Source organism: Bufo bufo, chromosome 3 (genome assembly GCF_905171765.1).
Source record: "Bufo bufo chromosome 3, aBufBuf1.1, whole genome shotgun sequence".
Lineage (NCBI taxonomy): Eukaryota > Metazoa > Chordata > Amphibia > Anura > Bufonidae > Bufo > Bufo bufo.
Window position 1 is genome coordinate 611,529,362 of NC_053391.1, and position 21,764 is coordinate 611,551,125.

The 21,764-nt window shown below is 41.7% G+C and overlaps 1 protein-coding gene across 1 annotated transcript in view; it reads left to right on the top strand.

The window, feature by feature from the left end:
• The window catches only part of LOC120996236, a 141,536-nt gene that overhangs the window by 49,568 nt on the left and 70,204 nt on the right, over positions 1–21,764 (top strand). Inside the window, exons 6-7 of the mRNA XM_040426024.1 lie at positions 2,999–3,123; positions 6,118–6,232. Of these exons, the coding sequence (XP_040281958.1) occupies positions 2,999–3,123; positions 6,118–6,232 (240 nt within the window). The remainder of the gene's footprint in view (positions 1–2,998; positions 3,124–6,117; positions 6,233–21,764) is intronic.

Below are 21,764 nucleotides of genomic sequence, written 5' to 3' on the forward strand. Positions count from 1 at the left end.
CGGCCTTCAACACCCCTGAGGGTCACTTTGAAAACCTGGTTATGCCCTTTGGTTTGACTAATGTCCCGGCAGTCTTCCAGCAGTTTATCAATGACATTTTTTATCATTTGGTGGGGAGGTTCGTTGTTATTTACCTCAATGACATACTAATTTACTCACCCGATATGGAGACTCATCAGGATAATTTAAGACAAGTATTATCGATCCTTCGGGAGAATAAATTGTATGCTAAGTTGGAGAAATGTGTGTTTGCTGTCCAGGAGCTGCAGTTTCTGGGTTACTTACTTTCTGCCTCAGGTTTTCGCATGGATCCCGAAAAGGTCCGTGCGGTACTGGAATGGGATCGGCCAGAGAATCATAAAGCTCTAATGCGGTTTTTGGGATTTACTAATTACTACAGAAAGTTCATTCCTGAATTATTCCACGGTTGTCAAACCTTTGACTGATATGACTAGGAAGGGCGCTGACTTCTCTGTCTGGTCGGAAGAGGCATTACAGGCTTTTTCCACCATAAAGGAATCTTTTGCTTCCGCTACCATTCTGACGCAATACGATGTGTCAACCCCTTATTGTGGAGGTTGACGCCTCAGAAGTGGGTGTCGGAGCAGTTTTGGCGCAGGGTCCCTCTCCTAGAAAATGGCGCCCGTGTGCTTTTTTTCTCAAAGAAACTCTTTGCTGCCGAAAGAAATTATGATGTTGGGAATAGAGAGTTGCTGGCCATCAAATTGGCCTTTGAGAAATGGCGTCATTGGCTAGAAGGAGCGGTTCATCCGATTACGGTAATTACTGACCATAAGAATCTGGCTTACCTGCAATCAGCAAAGCGTCTGAACCTTAGGCAGGCCAGGTGGTCATTGTTTTTTACCAGATTTAATTTTGTGGTCACTGGGATCAAAAACGTCAAAGCAGATGCTTTGTCATGTAGCTTTCCTGGGGAGGATCCCGCTTCAATTTTGGCTGATAGGCTGGTGGTATCTGCTCTTTATCCTGAGCTGGAGGCGGAAGTGTTGGAGGCTCAAGGTGAGGCACCCGATTCCTGTCCTCCAGGGAAGTTGTTTATTCCTTCAGAACTGCGACACAAGGTGTTCAAGGAACATCATGATACTGTCCTTGCGGGACACCCTGGGGGTAGATTCACGGGTGGATCTTATTTCCTGGAGATTTTTGTAGCCAGGTTTGCATAAATGTGTTGAGGGCTATGTAGCAGCTTGTGAGACCTGTGCATGCTCTAAGGTGGCTCACACTCGGCCATTAGGATCTCTTCTTCCTTTGTCCATTCCATCTTGTCCTTGGATGCATTTTTCCATGGACTTCATCACTGATTTACCAAGTTCCTCTGGGAAGACTGTGATTTTGGTGGTGGTGGACCGCTTCAGTAAGATGGCTCACTTTGTACCATTATCTGGTTTGCCCAATGCTAAAACTCCCGCTCAGGTGTTTATTGATAACATCGTAAAATTACACGGCATTCCCTCTGATGTGGTGTCTGATAGGTGGACACAACTTGTTTCCAGGTTTTGGAAGGCGTTTTGTACTCATTTGGGTATTCAATTGTCTTTCTCTTCGGCTTTCCATCCTCAGGTCGAATGGACAAAATGAGCGCACTAACCAGAACCTGGAGACTTATTTGAGGTGTTTCGTCGCTGAAAATCAGGAAGAGTGGTCCTCGTTTTTGTCCTTGGCTGAGTTTGCTTTGAATAACCGTAGACAGGAGTTAACTGATAAGTCACCATTTTTTGCCTGCATATGGTTTTCACCCTCAGTTTGGTACTTTTTCTGGGACTGAAGCTTCTGGTCTACCTGAAGAGGATAGATTCTCTTCTTCGTTGTCTTCTATCTGTCGGAAGATTCAAATTAATTTGCGAAAGATATAAATGTATTGCTGACAAGAGACGTATGACGGGTCCGGACCTGTGTGTGGGTGATTTGGTGTGGTTGTCCACTGAGAACATCAAGTTAAAAGTACCCTCTTGGAAGTTGGGCCCAAGATTTATTGGTCCTTACAAAATCTCGGCCATTGTTAATCCGGTTGCGTTTCGTCTGGAACTTCCGCAGGTCTGGAAGATCCATAATGTGTTTCACAGATCCCTGTTGAAGAAGTATGTTGAACCTGTTGAAACATCTCCTTTGCCTCCTCCTCCGGTTTTGGTAGTTTTAAAACAGAACAACGCTAGGCTGCATGTTGCTTGTGCAATTGTGAGCAGCCTGCGTGACCTAAAAGTGCTACCATGGCCTGCGGCATCTTCCCAGACTTGTCTTCCCTTGATCATTTCTGGGAAATCATTGGTCGGCAATTGCAAAGGGAGCTGCCAGCAGCGGATCTTGATGATTTGTGTGCCCAAGTGCATTCAGTGTGGAAGAACATTCCTCAGTCAACCATTAATAACCTCTGTGATAGCATGCCAAGGCATGTCATTGTGTGTGTTTCTGTGTGTGATGCCCATACTCGATACAGAATAAATCTTTTTTTCATATATTTTGTATACTTACCTCTTACTCTAGCACCGTTTTCAGCGCCACTGGTCCGGTTCCCCTGCTGCTGTTTGTTTACAAACTGCAGTTGCGCTTTATACGATACATTGCCGCTGCAGCCAGTCACTGTCCTCAATGGTCTACCACAGAAGACAGTGATTGGCTGCATTACAATTTGTATACCCCATGTCACTATTGCAGTCTTGTATATAAACACCAAGAGGAAGATCGGAGCTAATTCTTTGTTTTACAGCATTTAGTGGCATGGGTCAAATATTTAGCTAAGGCTGAGTTCACATCACCGTTTAGGCTACTTTCACATTAGTGTTTTCAATTCTGCAATTGAGATCCATTATAAAATATGGATAAAGTACTGATATAACTGTTGAGCTCTGTATTTTCAGAATATTTAACAGCTCTTTTGCGCATGAGGCTTTATAACTAGAGGCCTAGGTGCCTTTGTGTCGTCACTCACCACTGTAGCTGCATTTATAATATACCACATACTATTTGTGCTCCGTTGTAGAGGTCATCGGCCAACCAGCCCCTGATCTGGGAAGACTGTCCTGAAGTGGGTGATGGTTGTAAACGAGGGATAGTTATTCGTACCTCCGGGAAATGTATTGGACATAAAGACGTGTATTATTTGAGGTATTATTTAATAACTGTTGCTGGTAGATTTCTTTTATGTATAAATTTGAGGGTAGATTTATCAAAACTGTTGTAAAGGTAAACTGGCTTAGTTGCCCATAGCAACCAATCAGATTCCACCTTTTATTTTTCAGAGCTCCTTTGTAAAATAAGAGGTGGAATCTGATTGGTTGCTATGGGTGACTAAGCCAGTTTTCCTTTACACCAGGTTGATTAATCTGTCCTTTACTGTTGACACACCAGGGGGCAGATTTACTAATACTGTGTAAAAGATTTATCACAGTAACTGATGCTGAAGGATAAATCTGGCGCACCTTTATAGACTGTTTAGTCTATAAAGGTCTGGTCTGGAGGCGCATTGCCACATCACTCTATTTCAAGGGGCTGCAAAAAAAAAAAAAAATGTCGATTTGTGCTTGTTTGTATTTGTCTATTACACAGGCCAATACAAAATGAATGGGGAGGAATGATCGCTACCACTACCAGTCATTCCTCCCACAGTTCCCTCATTATCGGCAGCACACCCCTGATTACACAGGGAGATGTGCTGCTAATAATCGGGCATCTTTCATCCTGATAAAATATGCAGATCAGGCGACAAACGAGTGATTACTAGGGCTGAGGGAACTTGTGTTTTCAAGTTCGGTGTCCAAGGTTCGGGTTATCTAAGGAGTCCATTATGGATTCCGCTACCACGGTAGTAGAATCCATAACGGAATTCTTAGATAACCTGAACCTTGTACGCCTAACTTGAAAACACACGTTCGCTCAACACTAGTGATTGCATATCGGCTGATCAACAGCACGATTATACAGCCAGATATTAGGAATGAGCATCCCTATGAGGACTTGTTCCCAGTAATTGGCTGAATATCATGTAGTGTAATAGGGCTAAGTGATATTTTTTTTTAACAATTTCGTGCAGCATGGCCCCTGAAACAGAAGAATTATACTCACCTGCTCTCCACCACTCTGGTCCTCCACGTTGCCCCCGCTGTCTCCATATTCCGGTCCCTACGCTGTTTACACCTGGCAGTGCATGGACATGGTCACATGTATTGCTTCAGCGGTGATGTGGCCACAAGCAGCATGTCAACACTGAAGCCAGTCATTGGCTGGAGCAATACATGTGACCATGTCCATGCACTGCCAGGTGTAAACAGCGAAGGAACCGAATGCGGAGATAGCGGGGCAGCATGGAGTAGGAAAATATGAATCTTCTGTTTCAGGGGCCATGCTGCAGGAACTTTTTAAAAAATTTTTTTTTTTACCAAAAAGACCCTTTAAATGGCGACATTTCCTTCCATTCTGCCTCCTATTCATAAATCTGAGCTTTCCCCCACTGCAGCGGACGGCGCTCACTGGTTATTACTGCCTCCTGCCCCCCAATTATAGGTGCCCTGCAATAACCAGTAAGCACTTTCCTTTACTAGCGTGGAGGGCGCTTATTGGTTAACTCTTTAATAACCAGACACTTTGTGATTTAGAGCAAATAGTTCAAACTAACAAAATAACTATAGCTCCTAAGGCTACTTTCACATTAGTGGCAAAGAACTCCGGCAGGCTATTCCGGTGGGTGAACAGCCTGTCGGATCCGTGCACGTATGCCCCTAAACTGCCGCTCCGGCCCCATTGACTATAATGAGGGCGGGCCGGAGTTCCAGCGGCAGCACGGCAAATATGCCGAGACGCAGCCGGAATAAAACTACGACAGCACGGTTTCGACAGGCTGTTAACCCACCGGAACAGCCTGCCGGAGTTCCTTGCCGCTAGTGTGAAACTAGCCTTATTCTTAAAATATGCAAACTGACACCAAAATAAATAATTATAATTAGTTCCCTACTTTGTGTCAGTCGTTCTGTTATATAATACATATAGTTTCACTTGAATAGGACGATAATGGGGACGGTTTTGGTTGGTGGCGTCTATGTATTTTATTATTTATTTATTTTTAAATTTAACTTATTTTTTTAATATACAGGGTGAGTCAAAAGTTACAGGACATATTTTTTTTCCAGAAAATAAGGGGAAAATTAAATATCTGAATACCACAGCAATTAATGAGTGAGGGAGCCTATCTTTTAGGCTATGTCTGGAACATGTCCACCATCTTGAAAGCCGCCATATTGGATCAATGGCAAATGTTTCCAATGGGAAGTGAGCCATGTAGCATGTAAAAAAAGACCAAGTTATTAACACAGAGAGTTGCAACATCAAATGGGAACGCTCCCTTTGATGCACACCTATTTGACGTGTTCAATGTGCTGTCCCTGGTGCTGAACACAGAACTTTGGACTCTGAAGTTTTGAACTTTCTTTGTTGACAATTTTTGAACCACAAGAGATATTGCGAATCTGATTGCTGCAAACGATTTCTGAGAAAATTATGGTCTTCTTTGATACTGTATGCTATATTACCCCCCTTCCCATTGGAAAAATTTGCCCCTGGTCCAATATAGCGGCTTTCAATATGACCGCCATGTTCTGGACATAGCTTAAAATATAGGCCCTCTCACCCATTACTTGCTGCAGTATTTTCCTTTTTGTTTCTAAAATAAAAGGGTATCCTGTAACTTTTGACTCGCCATGTATTTCCGCTACATATGACCTCCAAGATGTAATAAAAAGACCTTTGGGGACACTGACACTTTTTTTATTTTTTATTTTTTATTTTATTTGTATTTTATATATATTTTTATTTTATTTTTATTTTTTTATAATTGCTTTATTACTTATTTAGGTGCATCTACCTGAACAGATGCACCACAATTATAAAGAGGTATGCACCTCTTAATAATTTTGGCACATCTGATGCCAGCTTGGGACTCATTAAGACTGGACATAATAAATCTCCCCTTTAATCAGTTTTCATTAGTACATCTTCCCCTTTGTTTTTTTTTACGTTTTAATCAGTTGCTTACAGAAAATCAACATATCCCTTTCTGTTGGGGTTATGATTGTCTTCTTTTTGTAAGTTGATTTTAATTTCTGTTAGTCCGAAAGGAGAAAAGTTCAGAAGCAAGAAAGAATTACAAAGACTTATGGACAAGTCTATGGACCCATCATCATCCAAGTCTAAAGACAGAAGAACACAATCACCAGCTGAAAAGGTGAAACAAATTTACAAAGTGTACCTACCTGAGGTGACTTGGGAGAACATGGGCTTGTTCACATCTGTGTTGACTTTTTTATTATTCTGTTCTGTCAGAGGAACAGAAAAAAACAATCTGTTAGGGCTCATGCATATGAATGTATTTTTTTCCGTGTCTGTTTCGTTTTTTTGCTGCCTATATGCGGAACCATTCACTTCAATGGGGTCGCAAAAACACAGGAAATGACTCTGTGTGTATTCCGTATCTGTATGTCCGTGTGGGCATGCCTCAAAAAAATAGAACACGTCCTATTATTGTCCGCATTACATACAAGGATAGGACTGTTCTGTTATTGGACAAACGTTCCATTTTGCGGAATGCAGAACAGCCAACGGTCTTGTGCATGAGCCCTTAACTGGACTGAATGACTGATACAAATGGAACACTTTTCCATTTCTGTCTGTCATCCATTGTCTACAAAGTTAAAATAAAAAAACAAAATGAAAGAAAAACAGAACACTCCAGTCCATCGTGTATCAGTTATTTATGGTGTAAAGATAAGACTTTTTCTTCCTCGAAAAAACCCCTGAAACCTAGGAAACAAGCTGGAATTAAAATGGACACCTTTTACCCATTTTTCTGTTTCTTTGAAGTAACAGAATAAAGGAAAATTCAACGCAGATGTCAACTCAGGCCAAACTACTGTGTGTGCTTGTATACGGCATTAAAGTTTACCCATCTCTTTTTCTCCCGTCAAAAATAACTGATCAGTGACTGAAGTGATCTGATGCAAACTCATCAGAACTGATGCTCAAAAAAGACGGATCAGTTATTTTTAGTGCAAACTGATGCTAACTGAGCTAGACTCATGCTTAACCCTTTTGCTACCAGCGCAATAATGGCGATCACAGACATTAGAACCTTCAGGTGCCGTGATCAAGTGTGATCACTGCATCTAAACGGTAAAAAACCCAGATGCGTGTCCTTCCGGGTTAATACCAGCATTCCCGATCACTGCACGGGGATGCCGATAATTAATTCTAATAGGCTGGGTCTCACTGAAGAGACCCAGCGTATTAGAGCTGCAATGTCTATGTTGGCAGGCCAACATAAGAAATCAGCAATCTAAGGTTTTCTATATTCCCTGTGTGTGTGTATAGAAATATTCAATAAAAAACAAAGTATTAGAGATTGTAGCCTCCTAAGGAGGCAAAAAAAAAAAGTTAAATAATATATAAAAAATATAAGTCACTGCATCATCATATTTTTTCTAAAATGGCTGCTGCACATGTTAGAAAGATGAAGTAAGAAGCCCGGGAATGAGGGGTCATCCATAATGCCGTGCAGCCAGCTAATCAGCAGATGGCCAGCCCCTGTGATGTCACAGCCCTATAAAAAGTTTCTTCCTGCTCCATTTCCACCATTTTCCAGTGAAATAGTGCAAGGAGAGAAGTGACAGGCACTAGGGACAGTGATTAGTAACCACTTTATTTATAAAATATTACTTTTGAGGAATTCAGGGAATGCTAAATGATTGTATAGGGATATAATAGTGAGGCTTTATCCATACTATAGGTAGAGAGCATGGGTCAATTGAACAGTGTAAAGCCTGGCTAATAGGAGCTATTCCATTACACCTTGCTGCACTAATTGGGGTTAAAACGTGTTCTAATACTTCTAATTTTAGGTTGTTCACATTCTTTTATACGTAAGTAATTCCATTAATCCTTGATTCTGTTATTTGGATGAAATTACAGTCTGATACTACAGATGTTGGGGTGTTCATATTCTTTTATATATAATTAAATCTGTTAATGCTTGATTGTATAATTGGGGTGAAATTGCAGCTTGATACTACAGATTTTAGGGTGTTTATGTTCTTTTATACATAATTCAATCCTCCTTCATTGTGTAATTAGGTTGAAATGGCAGTCGGATACTACACATTTTGGGGTGTTCACGTTCTTTTATAGATAAGTAAATCCGTCAATCCTTAATTGTATAATTGGGGTGAGATGGCGGCTACACATTTTGGGGTGTTCACATTCTTTTATATATAAGTACATCCATTCATCCTTAATTCTGGGGTGAAATTGCAGCCTTATACTAGAGATTTTAGGGTGTTTACATTGTTTTATACATAAGTAAATCCATTAATACTTAATTGTGTAATTGGGGCGTAATTGCGACCTGATACTACAAATTTTGGGGTGTTTATTTTCTTTTATATATAAGTACATCCATTCATCTTTGATTCTGGGGTGAAATTGCGGCCTGATACTACAAGTTTTAAGGTGTTCACATTCTTTTTCATATAATTCAATCCTTTAATCTCTAATTGTCTAATTGAGGCCTGATACTACACATTTTGGGGTATTCACATTCTGTTATCCATTAGTACATTTGTTCATCCTTGTTTCAGGGATGAAATTGCGCCCTGACACTACTGCTATTTTACACTTACAGTGACTGATTGTCACGGCTGTATGTGAGCAACAAGGGCATACATAGTAAATAGAGCTACTGACCGGACCCAAACTAGGGAGGATAAAGAGTGACCCCTGTCAGACCCTCAAAGCTCTCCCTATGCTGCTAAAGCACATGCCCGGATCCAAATGGTGGAACGAGGCATGCCCGCGTACCTAAGACTGTGTAACGCACCTAGTTGATCAGTTAGGATCTCAACTGCGGAAGCAATGGACATCCACTATTATCCCACCGCCCTTGTTTTTGGCTGTGGGATTCGCGGTTACTCAGTATGTACCCCAGGCGTCTCTCTCAGTCTTGGGCGGAGAGTTTGGGGTAACAAAATCATTTACCGCTATCCATCTAATTAGTTACTGCTGGAAAGGAAGGTCCCCCAGTATTACAGGAGTCACAAGTTAGTATAAGCTTGTGCACAGTTCAGAGTTAGTATATAGTATGCCTTCAGTTTAGTATATAGTATGCCATAGGTTCAGGGTTAGTATATAGCATGTCCTCAGTTTAGTATGTAGTATGCAGTAGGTTCAGAGTTAGTATAGCATGTCCTCAGTTTTAGTATATAATATGCAGTAGGTTCAGAGTGAGTATAGCATGTCCTCCGTTTAGTATATAATATGCAGCAGGTTCAGAGTTAGTATAGCATGTCCTCAGTTTACTATATAATATGCAGCAGGTTCAGAGTTAGTATAGCATGTCCTCAGTTTAGTATATAATATGCAGCAGGTTCAGAGTTAGTATAGCATGTCCTCAGTTTAGTATATAATATGCAGCAGGTTCAGAGTTAGTATAGCATGTCCTCAGTTTAGTATATAATATGCAGCAGGTTCAGAGTTAGTATAGCATGTCCTCAGTTTAGTACATAATATGCATCAGGTTCAGAGTTAGTATAGCATGTCCTCAGTTTAGTATATAATATGCAGTAGGTTCAGAGTTTGTATAGCATGTCCTGAGTTCAGAGTTGGTTTGGGAATATCGCCTCACACCAGCAGGAACCACCCCACACTGAGTTCCAGGACCTTGATCAGAGCAGGTAACAGGCATATACTTGCGGTTAGTTGGTCCTGGCTAGGAAGCCAGCAGTGGGGAAGCCAGTGGCAAGAAGGTAGGCAGTCCTTCACAATGTTGTTAGGGATCCAGGTCTGGATATGTGGACAGAGTCCTCAGATGCAATGGAGCTAGCAGGGTGCGCACTCCATTAGTGGAACACCCTGCTTAGCACCTGTCTTCTATTTAAGGCCCGGAGGTAAGTGGGCGGAGTCACAGGGAGCCGCTGCGATCCAGGCTGTACTGTTACAGTACCCCCCCCTTAAGGGACCCCTCCGGGGTACCCCACTAGGAGAGGGTCGGTTGGGAAATCTTCTATGGAACAATCTTTAGAGTCTGGGAGCATGAACGTTTTGCACATCTTCCCAAGAGTCATCCTGGGGACCATACCCCTTCCATCTAACAAGTTACTGGATCTTCCCCCGTCTTCTTCTGGAATCAATGAGCTGCTCAACTACAAATTCTTCTTCTCCTTGGACCTCTATCGGCGGCAAGGGTCGAGGATCATTTGATGGGAACGGCCTAGGTCTAAACGGCTTCAGTAGTGACACGTGGAATGTGGGATGTACCTGTAATCGAGGAGGAAGGGTGAGTCTCACCGTGTTGGGGTTAATAATCTATCGGAAAAGGACCCAGGAATTGTCTTCCCAATTTCTTGGAAGGTACCCCCAACTGAAGGTTTCTTGTTGATAACCAAACCGAGTCTCCGACCTGGTAGGGAGGATTTTCTCTCCTACGACGGTCGTAGTAAAACTTCTGTCTTTCCTTTGCCCGTTGAAGGTTGTCTTTTAGCGTCTTAAGGGTAGTTTGCAAAGTGGTCAGATAATCGTCTGTGGCTGGAACGTTTGTGGGAAGGCTGGTTTGAGGAAGAGACCTAGGGTGAAATCCGTAATTAGCAAAGAATGGAGTATGTAATGTGGAGGAATTCGTAGAATTATTATAGGCGAATTCAGCGAGAGGAAGTAGGCCCTCCCAGTCATCCTGGAGAAAGGAGCAGTGACATCTGAGAAACTGTTCCAGACACTGATTCACCCTTTCAGTCTGCCCATTAGTTTGGGGGTGATAGGCGGTAGACATTCTGTGGTCGATTTGAAGTCTGGAACAAAGTGCTCTCCAGAATTTGGATTTGGATACGAATTGCGAACCCCTGTCTGATATGACCTGGCTAGGAATTCCATGTAACTTAATAATATTAGACAGGAATACCATGGCCGTTTCCTTGGAGGAGGGTAACTTCTTGAGGGGCACGAAGTGTGCCATCTTAGTCAGCAAATCCACTACCACCATGATGGTATTGTTTCCTCTGGAAAGGGGAAGTTCAACTATGAAATCCATCGAGACCCATTCCCAGGGTCTGTTGGCGATGGGAAGACACATTAGGAGACCATAAGGTCGGTTCCTGTCAGTTTTACATGAGGCACAGGTCTCGCACGTGGAAACGTATTCCTCAATTTGTTTGGTCATCTTTGGCCACCAGAAGTTCCTGCGTATCAGGGTTGTGGTTTTAGCAATGCCGGGATGTCCCGCGAGGGGTAAATCATGGCAAAGTTTGATCACCTGATTGGTGAGGGAGGGTGGTATATACAGTTGGCTGTCCTTGTAAAGGAGACCCTGTTGGTTCTGCGAAAGACCAGGGGGGGTATTAGCATGGTCATTAATTAGAGCATCCTTGAGCTGGGTTTCCAACGTTATGGTGGCAAGGACGAGTTTCTTCGGTGGAATGATCCATGTGGGGGCCGTGTCTGAGGTGCGAATTTCAGCCAGTCGTGACAAGGCGTCGGCCTTCCCATTTTTTGAGCCTGGTCGGTATGTAATTTGGAAGTTAAACCTGTCGAAAAAAAAAACTTTACCGTACTTGGCGGCCTGATAGTGTTTTATTGGTTTTCAGGTATTGTAGATTACGGTGATCCGTATAAATTGTGATGGGGTGTATTGATCCTTCAAGTAAATGCCTCCAATTTTCCAGGGAGCATTTTATGGCGAGGAGTTCCTTTTCGCCTATGGGGTAATTGAATTCGGCGGTATTTAGCGTCCGGGAGTAGAACCCGATAGGATGTAACGGAGTTGAAAAAGAGCTTCGCTGGGACAGAACGGCTCCTATGGCTGCCTGGGATGCGTCTACTTCCAGCACGTAGTGATGGCTCGGATTTGGGAGAGTCAGTATCGGTGCCGTAGTGAACCTGTTCTTTAATAACTCAAACGCTGATTGGGCGTCCTTGGACCAAACAAACTTCGTGTTGACACTAGTTAAGCGGGTTAGTGGTTTAGTGGTAGCGGAGAAATCTTTAATACATTTCCTATAGAAGTTTGAGAACCCCAGGAACCGTTGAAGAGCTTTCCTGGAATCCGGGATCGGCCAATTTTGGATGCAAGTGATTTTTGAGTGATCCATCTGGATACCCTTGGGTGAAATTATGTATCCGAGGAAGGGAAGAGAAGTAGTCTCGAACACACATTTTTCCTGTTTGACGTATAAGCGATGAACACTTAACCGTGCAAGAACCCAACGGACATGTTTCCTGTGATCGTGTAAGTTATCGGAATACACTAGTATATCATCAAGATAGATGATTACACATATGTCCAGTAGATCCCTAAAGATGTCGTTAATAAAATTTTGGAATGTGGCAGGGGCGTTGCACAACCCGAAGGGCATCACTGTATACTCGAAGAGTCCATACCGAGTGCGGAAGGCTGTCTTCCATTCATCACCTTTTCTGATCCTAATTAAGTTGTATGCGCCTCTCAAATCCAGCTTGGTGTAGATTGTTGCTGTTTGTAATCTTTCTATGAGTTCGGATATTAGCGGCAAGGGGTACCGATTTTTGATTGTTACTTTGTTCAAGGCTCTGTAATCTATGATGGGCCTTAGGCTTGAGTCTTTGTTTCTCACGAAGAACATCCCTGCTGCTGCCGGGGAGGTTGAAGGCTGAATAAAACCTTTTCGTAAATTCTCTTCTAGGTACTGTTTGAGGTGAACAAGTTCTGGTTGTGCCAATGGATAAATTCTACCCGTGGGTATCTCACTACCCGGCAGCAAGTCTATGGGGCAATCGTAAGATCTATGGGGCGGAAGAGATTCCGCCTTCTTTGCGCTGAATACCTCAGCAAAGTCTGCGTATTGGCTGGGAACCTGGTTCACTCCCACGTGCATGAGAGATTTGAGAGGAAAGCAGGTCTCCATACAATAAGGTGACGTAAACTGAACTCTCCCCTGTTTCCATAGGAGGGTTGGCTGGTGTATTTGCAACCATGGCAACCCAAGAATCACGGGAAACAATGGAGAGTGTATGATATCAAGGGATAAGAATTCTGTGTGGTTATTTTCACATGTCACCATGAGGGGTTGAGTCTGACTGTGGATAGGACTAGAAGTGGTACCATCAATGAAACTCACGGATATCGGAACGTTTTTTCTCATGTGGGGAATTTTATTTCGCTCAACCAGATGCATGTTGATAAAATTCCCCGAAGCTCCCGTGTCCACCATGGCTTCAACGATAATCCGGTTTTGGTCCCACTGTAAGGTGAGAGACGTGTATATGTAACCACCAGTACTATTTTTTGTACTGCCTAAGGTACAAAACGTGCCGCTCTTACCTTCGCACTTCTTACGTATCGCGGGGCATCCGTCAACGGTATGGTCAGCAGACGCACAGTATAAACAGAGGTTGAGGTTACGTCTCCTGGCTTTCTCTCTCGGTCAGAGGTCCTCGGATCGCCCCAATCTCCATCATCTCTACAGCAGGACCCTGGCTGGACGGTCTTGGGTTGGGTGTGAAGCCTGAGACTCTCTCGGCTCTGCGTTCCCTCAGCCGTCTGTCAATGGTGGTGGCCTTCTGCATCAAGGCATTAAGTGTAAGTGGTAATTCTCCTCGGGCTAATTCGTCCTTCAGGGCCTCGGAAAGACCTAGGCGGAACTGATTCCTAAGGGTGAGGTCATTCCATTCAGTCTCCCGGGCCCAGCGAGTGTATTCCGCAATAAAGTCCTCTACAGGTCGTCTCCCTTGTTTAAGGCTGCGTATAGCGGTCTCAACGGTCAGCTGTTTACTATGGTCCTCGTAGAGAAGGGCCATTTTTTCAAGGAACAGAGGGAAGGAATCCAGGACTGGGTCTTCCTTTTCTAAATAAGTATTGGCCCATGCTCTGGGCTCCCCCCTGAGGTAAGAGATCATGGTAAGTACTTTTGTTCTGTCAGTTGGGTAAGTCCGGGGCTGCAGCTCAAACATTAGTTTGCACGCGTTCAGGAAATCCCTGAACTGCCTTCGGTCACCCGAGAATATCTCAGGTGGGCTGACCTTGGGTTCTGGTCCATCACGGGGGTGTCCTGGCCCCTGAGTGACAAGTTGCCGTAGTGCCTGGTTTTCTAGCTGGAGATGTTGTACAGTCACGTTGAGGGTCTCCACCCTCTTAGTGAGGGTGACGAGGTGACCTGCAACCTCCGCTGGATCCATGTGGGTTCCACTAATATGTAACGCACCTAGTTGATCAGTTAGGATCTCAACTGCGGAAGCAATGGACATCCACTATTATCCCACCGCCCTTGTTTTTGGCTGTGGGATTCGCGGTTACTCAGTATGTACCCCAGGCGTCTCTCTCAGTCTTGGGCAGAGAGTTTGGGGTAACAAAATCATTTACCGCTATCCATCTAATTAGTTACTGCTGGAAAGGAAGGTCCCCCAGAATTACAGGAGTCACAAGTTAGTATAAGCTTGTGCACAGTTCAGAGTTAGTATATAGTATGCCCTCAGTTTAGTATATAGTATGCCATAGGTTCAGGGTTAGTATATAGCATGTCCTCAGTGTAGTATGCAGTAGGTTCAGAGTTAGTATAGCATGTCCTCAGTTTTAGTATATAATATGCAGTAGGTTCAGAGTGAGTATAGCATGTCCTCCGTTTAGTATATAATATGCAGCAGGTTCAGAGTTAGTATAGCATGTCCTCAGTTTAGTATATAATATGCAGCAGGTTCAGAGTTAGTATAGCATGTCCTCAGTTTAGTATATAATATGCAGCAGGTTCAGAGTTAGTATAATCAGGGTAAAGGACGGCTCTGCCTCCTGATTTGGGACGGTCAGGTGCACCTATCTGGTGTCGCACTCCAAGCACCGTATAATATTTATAAAAGTAAAGATGGGCACTCTAATATCCGGAACCACCGGGTAATATATTTAATCAAAATAGCATCAATTACATAAATAATATCAATATCATAAAATACAAGCAATAAATCCAATATTTAAAATAGGCCTGCTAACACTAAAATCAATCTAAATATCTAATACATATTAAATAGCCGCTGTGGATAAACGTTAAATAAAGTAGATAGGACTAATAGTAAGCTGCTGGTAAGACAAACTCTGATTGCAATAGTAGAATACGTCGAGTGAATATTCAGTAAGCACCTGCTAATGTTATTCTTAAGTGATGTGTTTCACAAAAAGAAAATATGTATCGTGACAAATCTTTCAAATAGAATATAATCCAAACAAGTCCAAGGATAAATATAAAAATAAAAAATGAAAGAAAAAATAAAATGCTAGTGATCGCTTTGAAATCGTGCAAAAAAGAAAAATCAATTTAGGCTGTGAAGTGTTACTATGTTTCAAGTAGGTGATAGTCAAAGTATATATAGGGGTAATTCCACAACTGTAGCAGATACCTCTGAGTATCAATGTTTGCTCCAATGATAGTCACTTTCCGCGGTCAACCATAGATTTAAAGCAAAAACAGCTAGTTTAGCAGTCACTTCTGTTTATAGTAGTACTCACGCTTGATGCTATGATCCGGTCTGTAGCGTGGCTGCAAGAGAGGCTTACCTCATATATGGAATAGAGAGGACAGCTGATTTAATTATTCCAGCTGGTTTTCTGCTGTCCGTGAGTTCCCAGACTGTGGCCAGTAGATCTGGTATTTATTCGATGGAAGCGCTTTTCCTAGATAACAATCATCATATTGAAAATCTAGTTCTGCCGGTTTTCTGCCAGGATTAGTATCTTATCCGTCCACGCCAGACGCGTTTCGAAGGTTGGGCTACCTTCTTCCTCAGTGGCTTTGATAAGAACTACCTGGATATCCGGCTTTTATACCTCTGGCTATCAGGAGAGTTCTTCATTAACCCTGAAATGGATCTTGTGGATCCGGTAGTCTTTTAATCATATAGCTTTTTTACTGCGGTTCTTATGCGGTTTTATAGTAAATATAACTATCAAGAGAGCTCTAAATTGACCCTGAGATAAATCTTGTAGGTCTGATAGTCTTTTAGTCATATAGTCTTTTATCACAGTCCCCATGCGTTTTTTTGGTGCGGTTTTTTGCTGCGTTTTTTTTTGAGAAATTCATATATTCTTTTATGACCACACTTATTTTACCTTGTCTCTAGTATTTGCAATAGATTGCTTTTATGGGAACTGGTTATATTCTCACATTAACTAGCTTTTCCTTTCACAATAGAAAGTCACTTAGCGGCATCTAGATGATTATTAATAAATTATGAGTATATATATCAATGGTCATGCATACAATAGACCCATATCATACTCTATCATATCACTAAACAGCATGGATTCACTTATAAAGTTTCCATATCTAGTATGGTGGGTTGCTCATAGTATGCAGTACTTGATATCCATCTCATAAAAATATATATAAGCAATATATAAATACAATTTGTTATTTTATTAAATATAAAAAATATTCAATGTAAAATATAGAAAATTTAAAAAGTTTTTTATTCAAGAGAGAGACATTCATATAAATAAATTGAAGAGGTCTGTAGAGATTTATGTAGGGGGATCTCGATTGGAGAACTGGATAAAGGTTTATTAACCCCATATGGTTCATTTATAGTAGGCTCTAATCTAGTGTGTAGTAGTAATCAAGGAGATGGTGAATAATTTCATAACAGGTGAGCACTCATGATGTATTTGGGTTGGGAGCCTCCCGACCAGGGGGGGTCACAGTGCTGATAATCAGCCAGACTGGTACCCCTCGTGATCTGAGGGCATCCAACCCCTTAGAGGAATCCGAAGATCTCGAGTTCGGCATTTAATCCGGCCGGTGCTAGACTGCCGAACTCGAAAATTCTTCTTGACTCGGTCCTTGACATTCGGGCAATGTGGTTGCCTCCCCTCCAATGCCGGTCTAGTTGTTCAAAAGCTGCAAATTTCAGGGTTTTTGGATCCTGGTTATGGACCAGTTTAAAGTGTCTGGACAATACATGTTTGTCATAGCCCTTTTTAATATTATTTACATGTTCCGCTATTCTTACTTTTAATGGTCTTTTAGTTCTACCTATGTATTGTTTGCCACACATACATTCTATTATATATATGACATTCGAACTGTTGCATGTTAAAAGTTGTTTAATCTCAACGGAGAAGGTATTTTGAGTTGAGGTCACTCGTGTGGTTTTTCTAGCAAAGGATGTAGTTTTGCAGTTCACACAGCGTCCACATCTGTGAAATCCGCTGCTTTTAAGCCAATTATTAGTGGGTCCTTTAATTACTGATTTCTGTTTGATTGATGGCGCTATTTTCAAACCCAAATTATGATTGATCCACCAGGCCGCCCGATAATCTCTGGTATAGAGTCGTTGACATCCAACTTATCCCATTACATTGACAGACTGATTCAACCTACTGTCAAGAAGACCCCTACATACATTAAAGACACCACACAAGTTGTCCAATTATTGGAGAACTTGAAAGTGGAGCCACATTGGCGTATGGGGACTTTGGATGTCCAATCGCTCTATACTGCTATTAACCATGACCAGGGCATAAATAATATGAGATTGCAACTTAAAAATCATGGAAATCTTAAGAATAGACAAATAGAATATCTGGCGGAGGGTGTTGAACATATACTCACGCATAATTATTTTTTCTTTGAGGGGGCATACTACCTCCAGACCCGGGGCACTGCCATGGGCACCAGATTCGCCCCCAGCTATGCCAATTTATTTATGGCTCAATGGGAACAAGAAACCATACTACCCAGGCTGGGGTCGGATCTGGTGCTCTGGCAGCGCTTTATTGACGATGTTATTTTTATTTGGCAGGGCGATGAAGGGGAGTTATCTACTTTCCTAGAAGAGATTAATACTAATAATTATAACCTTAAGTTTACATCGAACATTAATCAAGATAGTACTGAATTCCTAGACTTACTGATTACTACTGAAGTGGACCACTATGTGTGTACCACCTATCAGAAAAAAGTGGCGAAAAATAGTTTTATCCTCTACTCCAGTTGTCATCTACCCTCCTGGTTGATGAACATACCGACAGGCCAATTCCGGAGGATTAAGAGGAATTGTACTAGTGAGGGTAAATTTGAAGAAGAAGCCACTATTATGAAGAACCAATTTTTGGCCAAAAATTATCCAGATGAAGTAGTGGATAAAGCTTTGCAAAAAGTCAGAGAAATGGATAGAAATCAGTTTTTTGTGCCTAAACAGACTGACACTGAGATAAAAACCAGTGAAGAAAAATTCCGTATTATTTTACCTTATAATATACAATATAAAAAAATTGAGCGGATTATTAAAAACCACTAGCATTTGATCCAGAAGGACAAAATCATAGGCCCCCTTGTTCCATTAATACCGGAGATAGTATACACGAAAGCATCTAATTTGGGTTTGAAAATAGCGCCATCAATCAAACAGAAATCAGTAATTAAAGGACCCACTAATAATTGGCTTAAAAGCAGCGGATTTCACAGATGTGGACGCTGTGTGAACTGCAAAACTACATCCTTTGCTAGAAAAACCACACGAGTGACCTCAACCCAAAATACCTTCTCCGTTGAGATTAAACAACTTTTAACATGCAACAGTTCGAATGTCATATATATAATAGAATGTATGTGTGGCAAACAATACATAGGTAGAACTAAAAGACCATTAAAAGTAAGAATAGCGGAACATGTAAATAATATTAAAAAGGGCTATGACAAACATGTATTGTCCAGACACTTTAAACTGGTCCATAACCAGGATCCAAAAACCCTGAAATTTGCAGCTTTTGAACAACTAGACCGGCATTGGAGGGGAGGCAACCACATTGCCCGAATGTCAAGGACCGAGTCAAGAAGAATTTTCGAGTTCGGCAGTCTAGCACCGGCCGGATTAAATGCCGAACTCGAGATCTTCGGATTCCTCTAAGGGGTTGGATGCCCTCAGATCACGAGGGGTACCAGTCTGGCTGATTATCAGCACTGTGACCCCCCCTGGTCGGGAGGCTCCCAACCCAAATACATCATGAGTGCTCACCTGTTATGAAATTATTCACCATCTCCTTGATTACTACTACACACTAGATTAGAGCCTACTATAAATGAACCATATGGGGTTAATAAACCTTTATCCAGTTCTCCAATCGAGATCCCCCTACATAAATCTCCTCTACAGACCTCTTCAATTTATTTATATGAATGTCTCTCTCTTGAATAAAAAACTTTTAAAATTTTCTATATTTTACATTGAATATTTTTTATGATATTTAATAAAATAACAAATTGTATTTATATATTGCTTATATATATTTTTATGAGATGGATATCAAGTACTGCATACTATGAGCAACCCACCATACTAGATATGGAAACTTTATAAGTGAATCCATGCTGTTTAGTGATATGATAGAGTATGATATGGGTCTATTGTATGCATGACCATTGATATATATACTCATAATTTATTAATAATCATCTAAATGCCGCTAAGTGACTTTCTATTGTGAAAGGAAAAGCTAGTTAATGTGAGAATATAACCAGTTCCCATAAAAGCAATCTATTGCAAATACTAGAGACAAGGTAAAATAAGTGTGGTCATAAAAGAATATCTGAATTTCTCAAAAAAAAAACGCAGCAAAAAACCGCACCAAAAAAACGCATGGGGACTGTGATAAAAGACTATATGACTAAAAGACTATCAGACCTACAAGATTTATCTCAGGGTCAATTTAGAGCTCTCTTGATAGTTATATTTACTATAAAACCGCATAAGAACCGCAGTAAAAAAGCTATATGATTAAAAGACTACCGGATCCACAAGATCCCTTTCAGGGTTAATGAAGAACTCTCCTGATAGCCAGAGGTATAAAAGCCGGATATCCAGGTAGTTCTTATCAAAGCCACTGAGGAAGAAGGTAGCCCAACCTTCGAAACGCGTCTGGCGTGGACGGATAAGATACTAATCCTGGCAGAAAACCGGCAGAACTAGATTTTCAATATGATGATTGTTAGCGCTTCCATCGAATAAATACCAGATCTACTGGCCACAGTCTGGGAACTCACGGACAGCAGAAAACCAGCTGGAATAATTAAATCAGCTGTCTGGAGCAGGGAGAAAACGCCCATTGCAGACGAATCGAGACTCTGCCTATGATTCAAACAGAGTGAGACCTGTGAACCACGGACGGCTCTGGACAATTGCAGCTAACATTGAAAGCGGACCATAGAGTCTAGGTATACCAGCAAGGCACCTCTCTATTCCATATATGAGGTAAGCCTCTCTTGCAGCCACGCTACAGACCGGATCATAGCATCAAGCGTGAGTACTACTATAAACAGAAGTGACTGCTAAACTAGCTGTTTTTGCTTAAATCTATGGTTGACCGCGGAAAGTGACTATCATTGGAGCAAACATTGATACTCAGAGGTATCTGCTACAGTTGTGGAATTACCACTATATATACTTTGACTATCACCTACTTGAAACATAGTAACACTTCACAGCCTAAATTGATTTTTCTTTTTTGCACGATTTCAAAGCGATCACTAGCATTTTATTTTTTCTTTCATTTTTTATTTTTATATTTATCCTTTTCCTTGGACTTGTTTGGATTATATTCTATTTGAAAGATTTGTCACGATACATATTTTCTTTTTGTGAAACACATCACTTAAGAATAACATTTGCAGGTGCTTATTGAATATTCACTCGACGTATTCTACTATTGCAATCAGAGTTTGTCTTACCAGCAGCTTACTATTAGTCCTATCTACTTTATTTAACGTTTATCCACAGCGGCTATTTAATATGTATTAGATATTTAGATTGATTTTAGTGTTAGCAGGCCTATTTTAAATATTGGATTTATTGCTTGTATTTTATGATATTGATATTATTTATGTAATTGATGCTATTTTGATTAAATATATTACCCGGTGGTTCCGGATATTAGAGTGCCCATCTTTACTTTTATAAATCAGAGTTAGTATAGCATGTCCTCAGTTTAGTATATAATATGCAGCAGGTTCAGAGTTAGTATAGCATGTCCAAAGTTTAGTATATAATATGCAGCAGGTTCAGAGTTAGTATAGCATGTCCTCAGTTTAGTACATAATATGCATCAGGTTCAGAGTTAGTATAGCATGTCCTCAGTTTAGTATATAATATGCAGTAGGTTCAGAGTTTGTATAGAATGTCCTGAGTTCAGAGTTGGTTTGGGAATATCGCCTCACACCAGCAGGAACCACCCCACTCTGAGCTCCAGGACCTTAATCAGAGCAGGTAACAGGCATATACTTGCGGTTAGTTGGTCCTGGCTAGGAAGCCAGCAGTGGGGAAGCCAGTGGCAAGAAGGTAGGCAGTCCTTCATAATGTTGTTAGGGATCCAGGTCTGGATATGTGGACAGAGTCCTCAGATGCAATGGAGCTAGCAGGGTGCGCACTCCATTAAAGGAACACCCTGCTTAGCACCTGTCTTCTATTTAAGGCCCGGAGGTAAGTGGGCGGAGTCACAGGGAGCCGCTGCGATCCAGGCTGTACTGTTACAGACTGATGACCACTGTAACCCCTACAATAGTGGAAGGGGCACGGCCACCGGTGCCCTGCTCAGTATATGGAGGGAACCGTGGTCGCCTCAGATCCAGTCAGAAAATAAACAGATACACTACAATGTCTGCACACTTAGCTGAAGGAGCTGCAGCAGCAGAGAAGACGGATCCAAAGACAGCTGGCAATATCCGGAGTACTTGCTGCAGCAGAACACAGGTCCAGTGAAATTATAG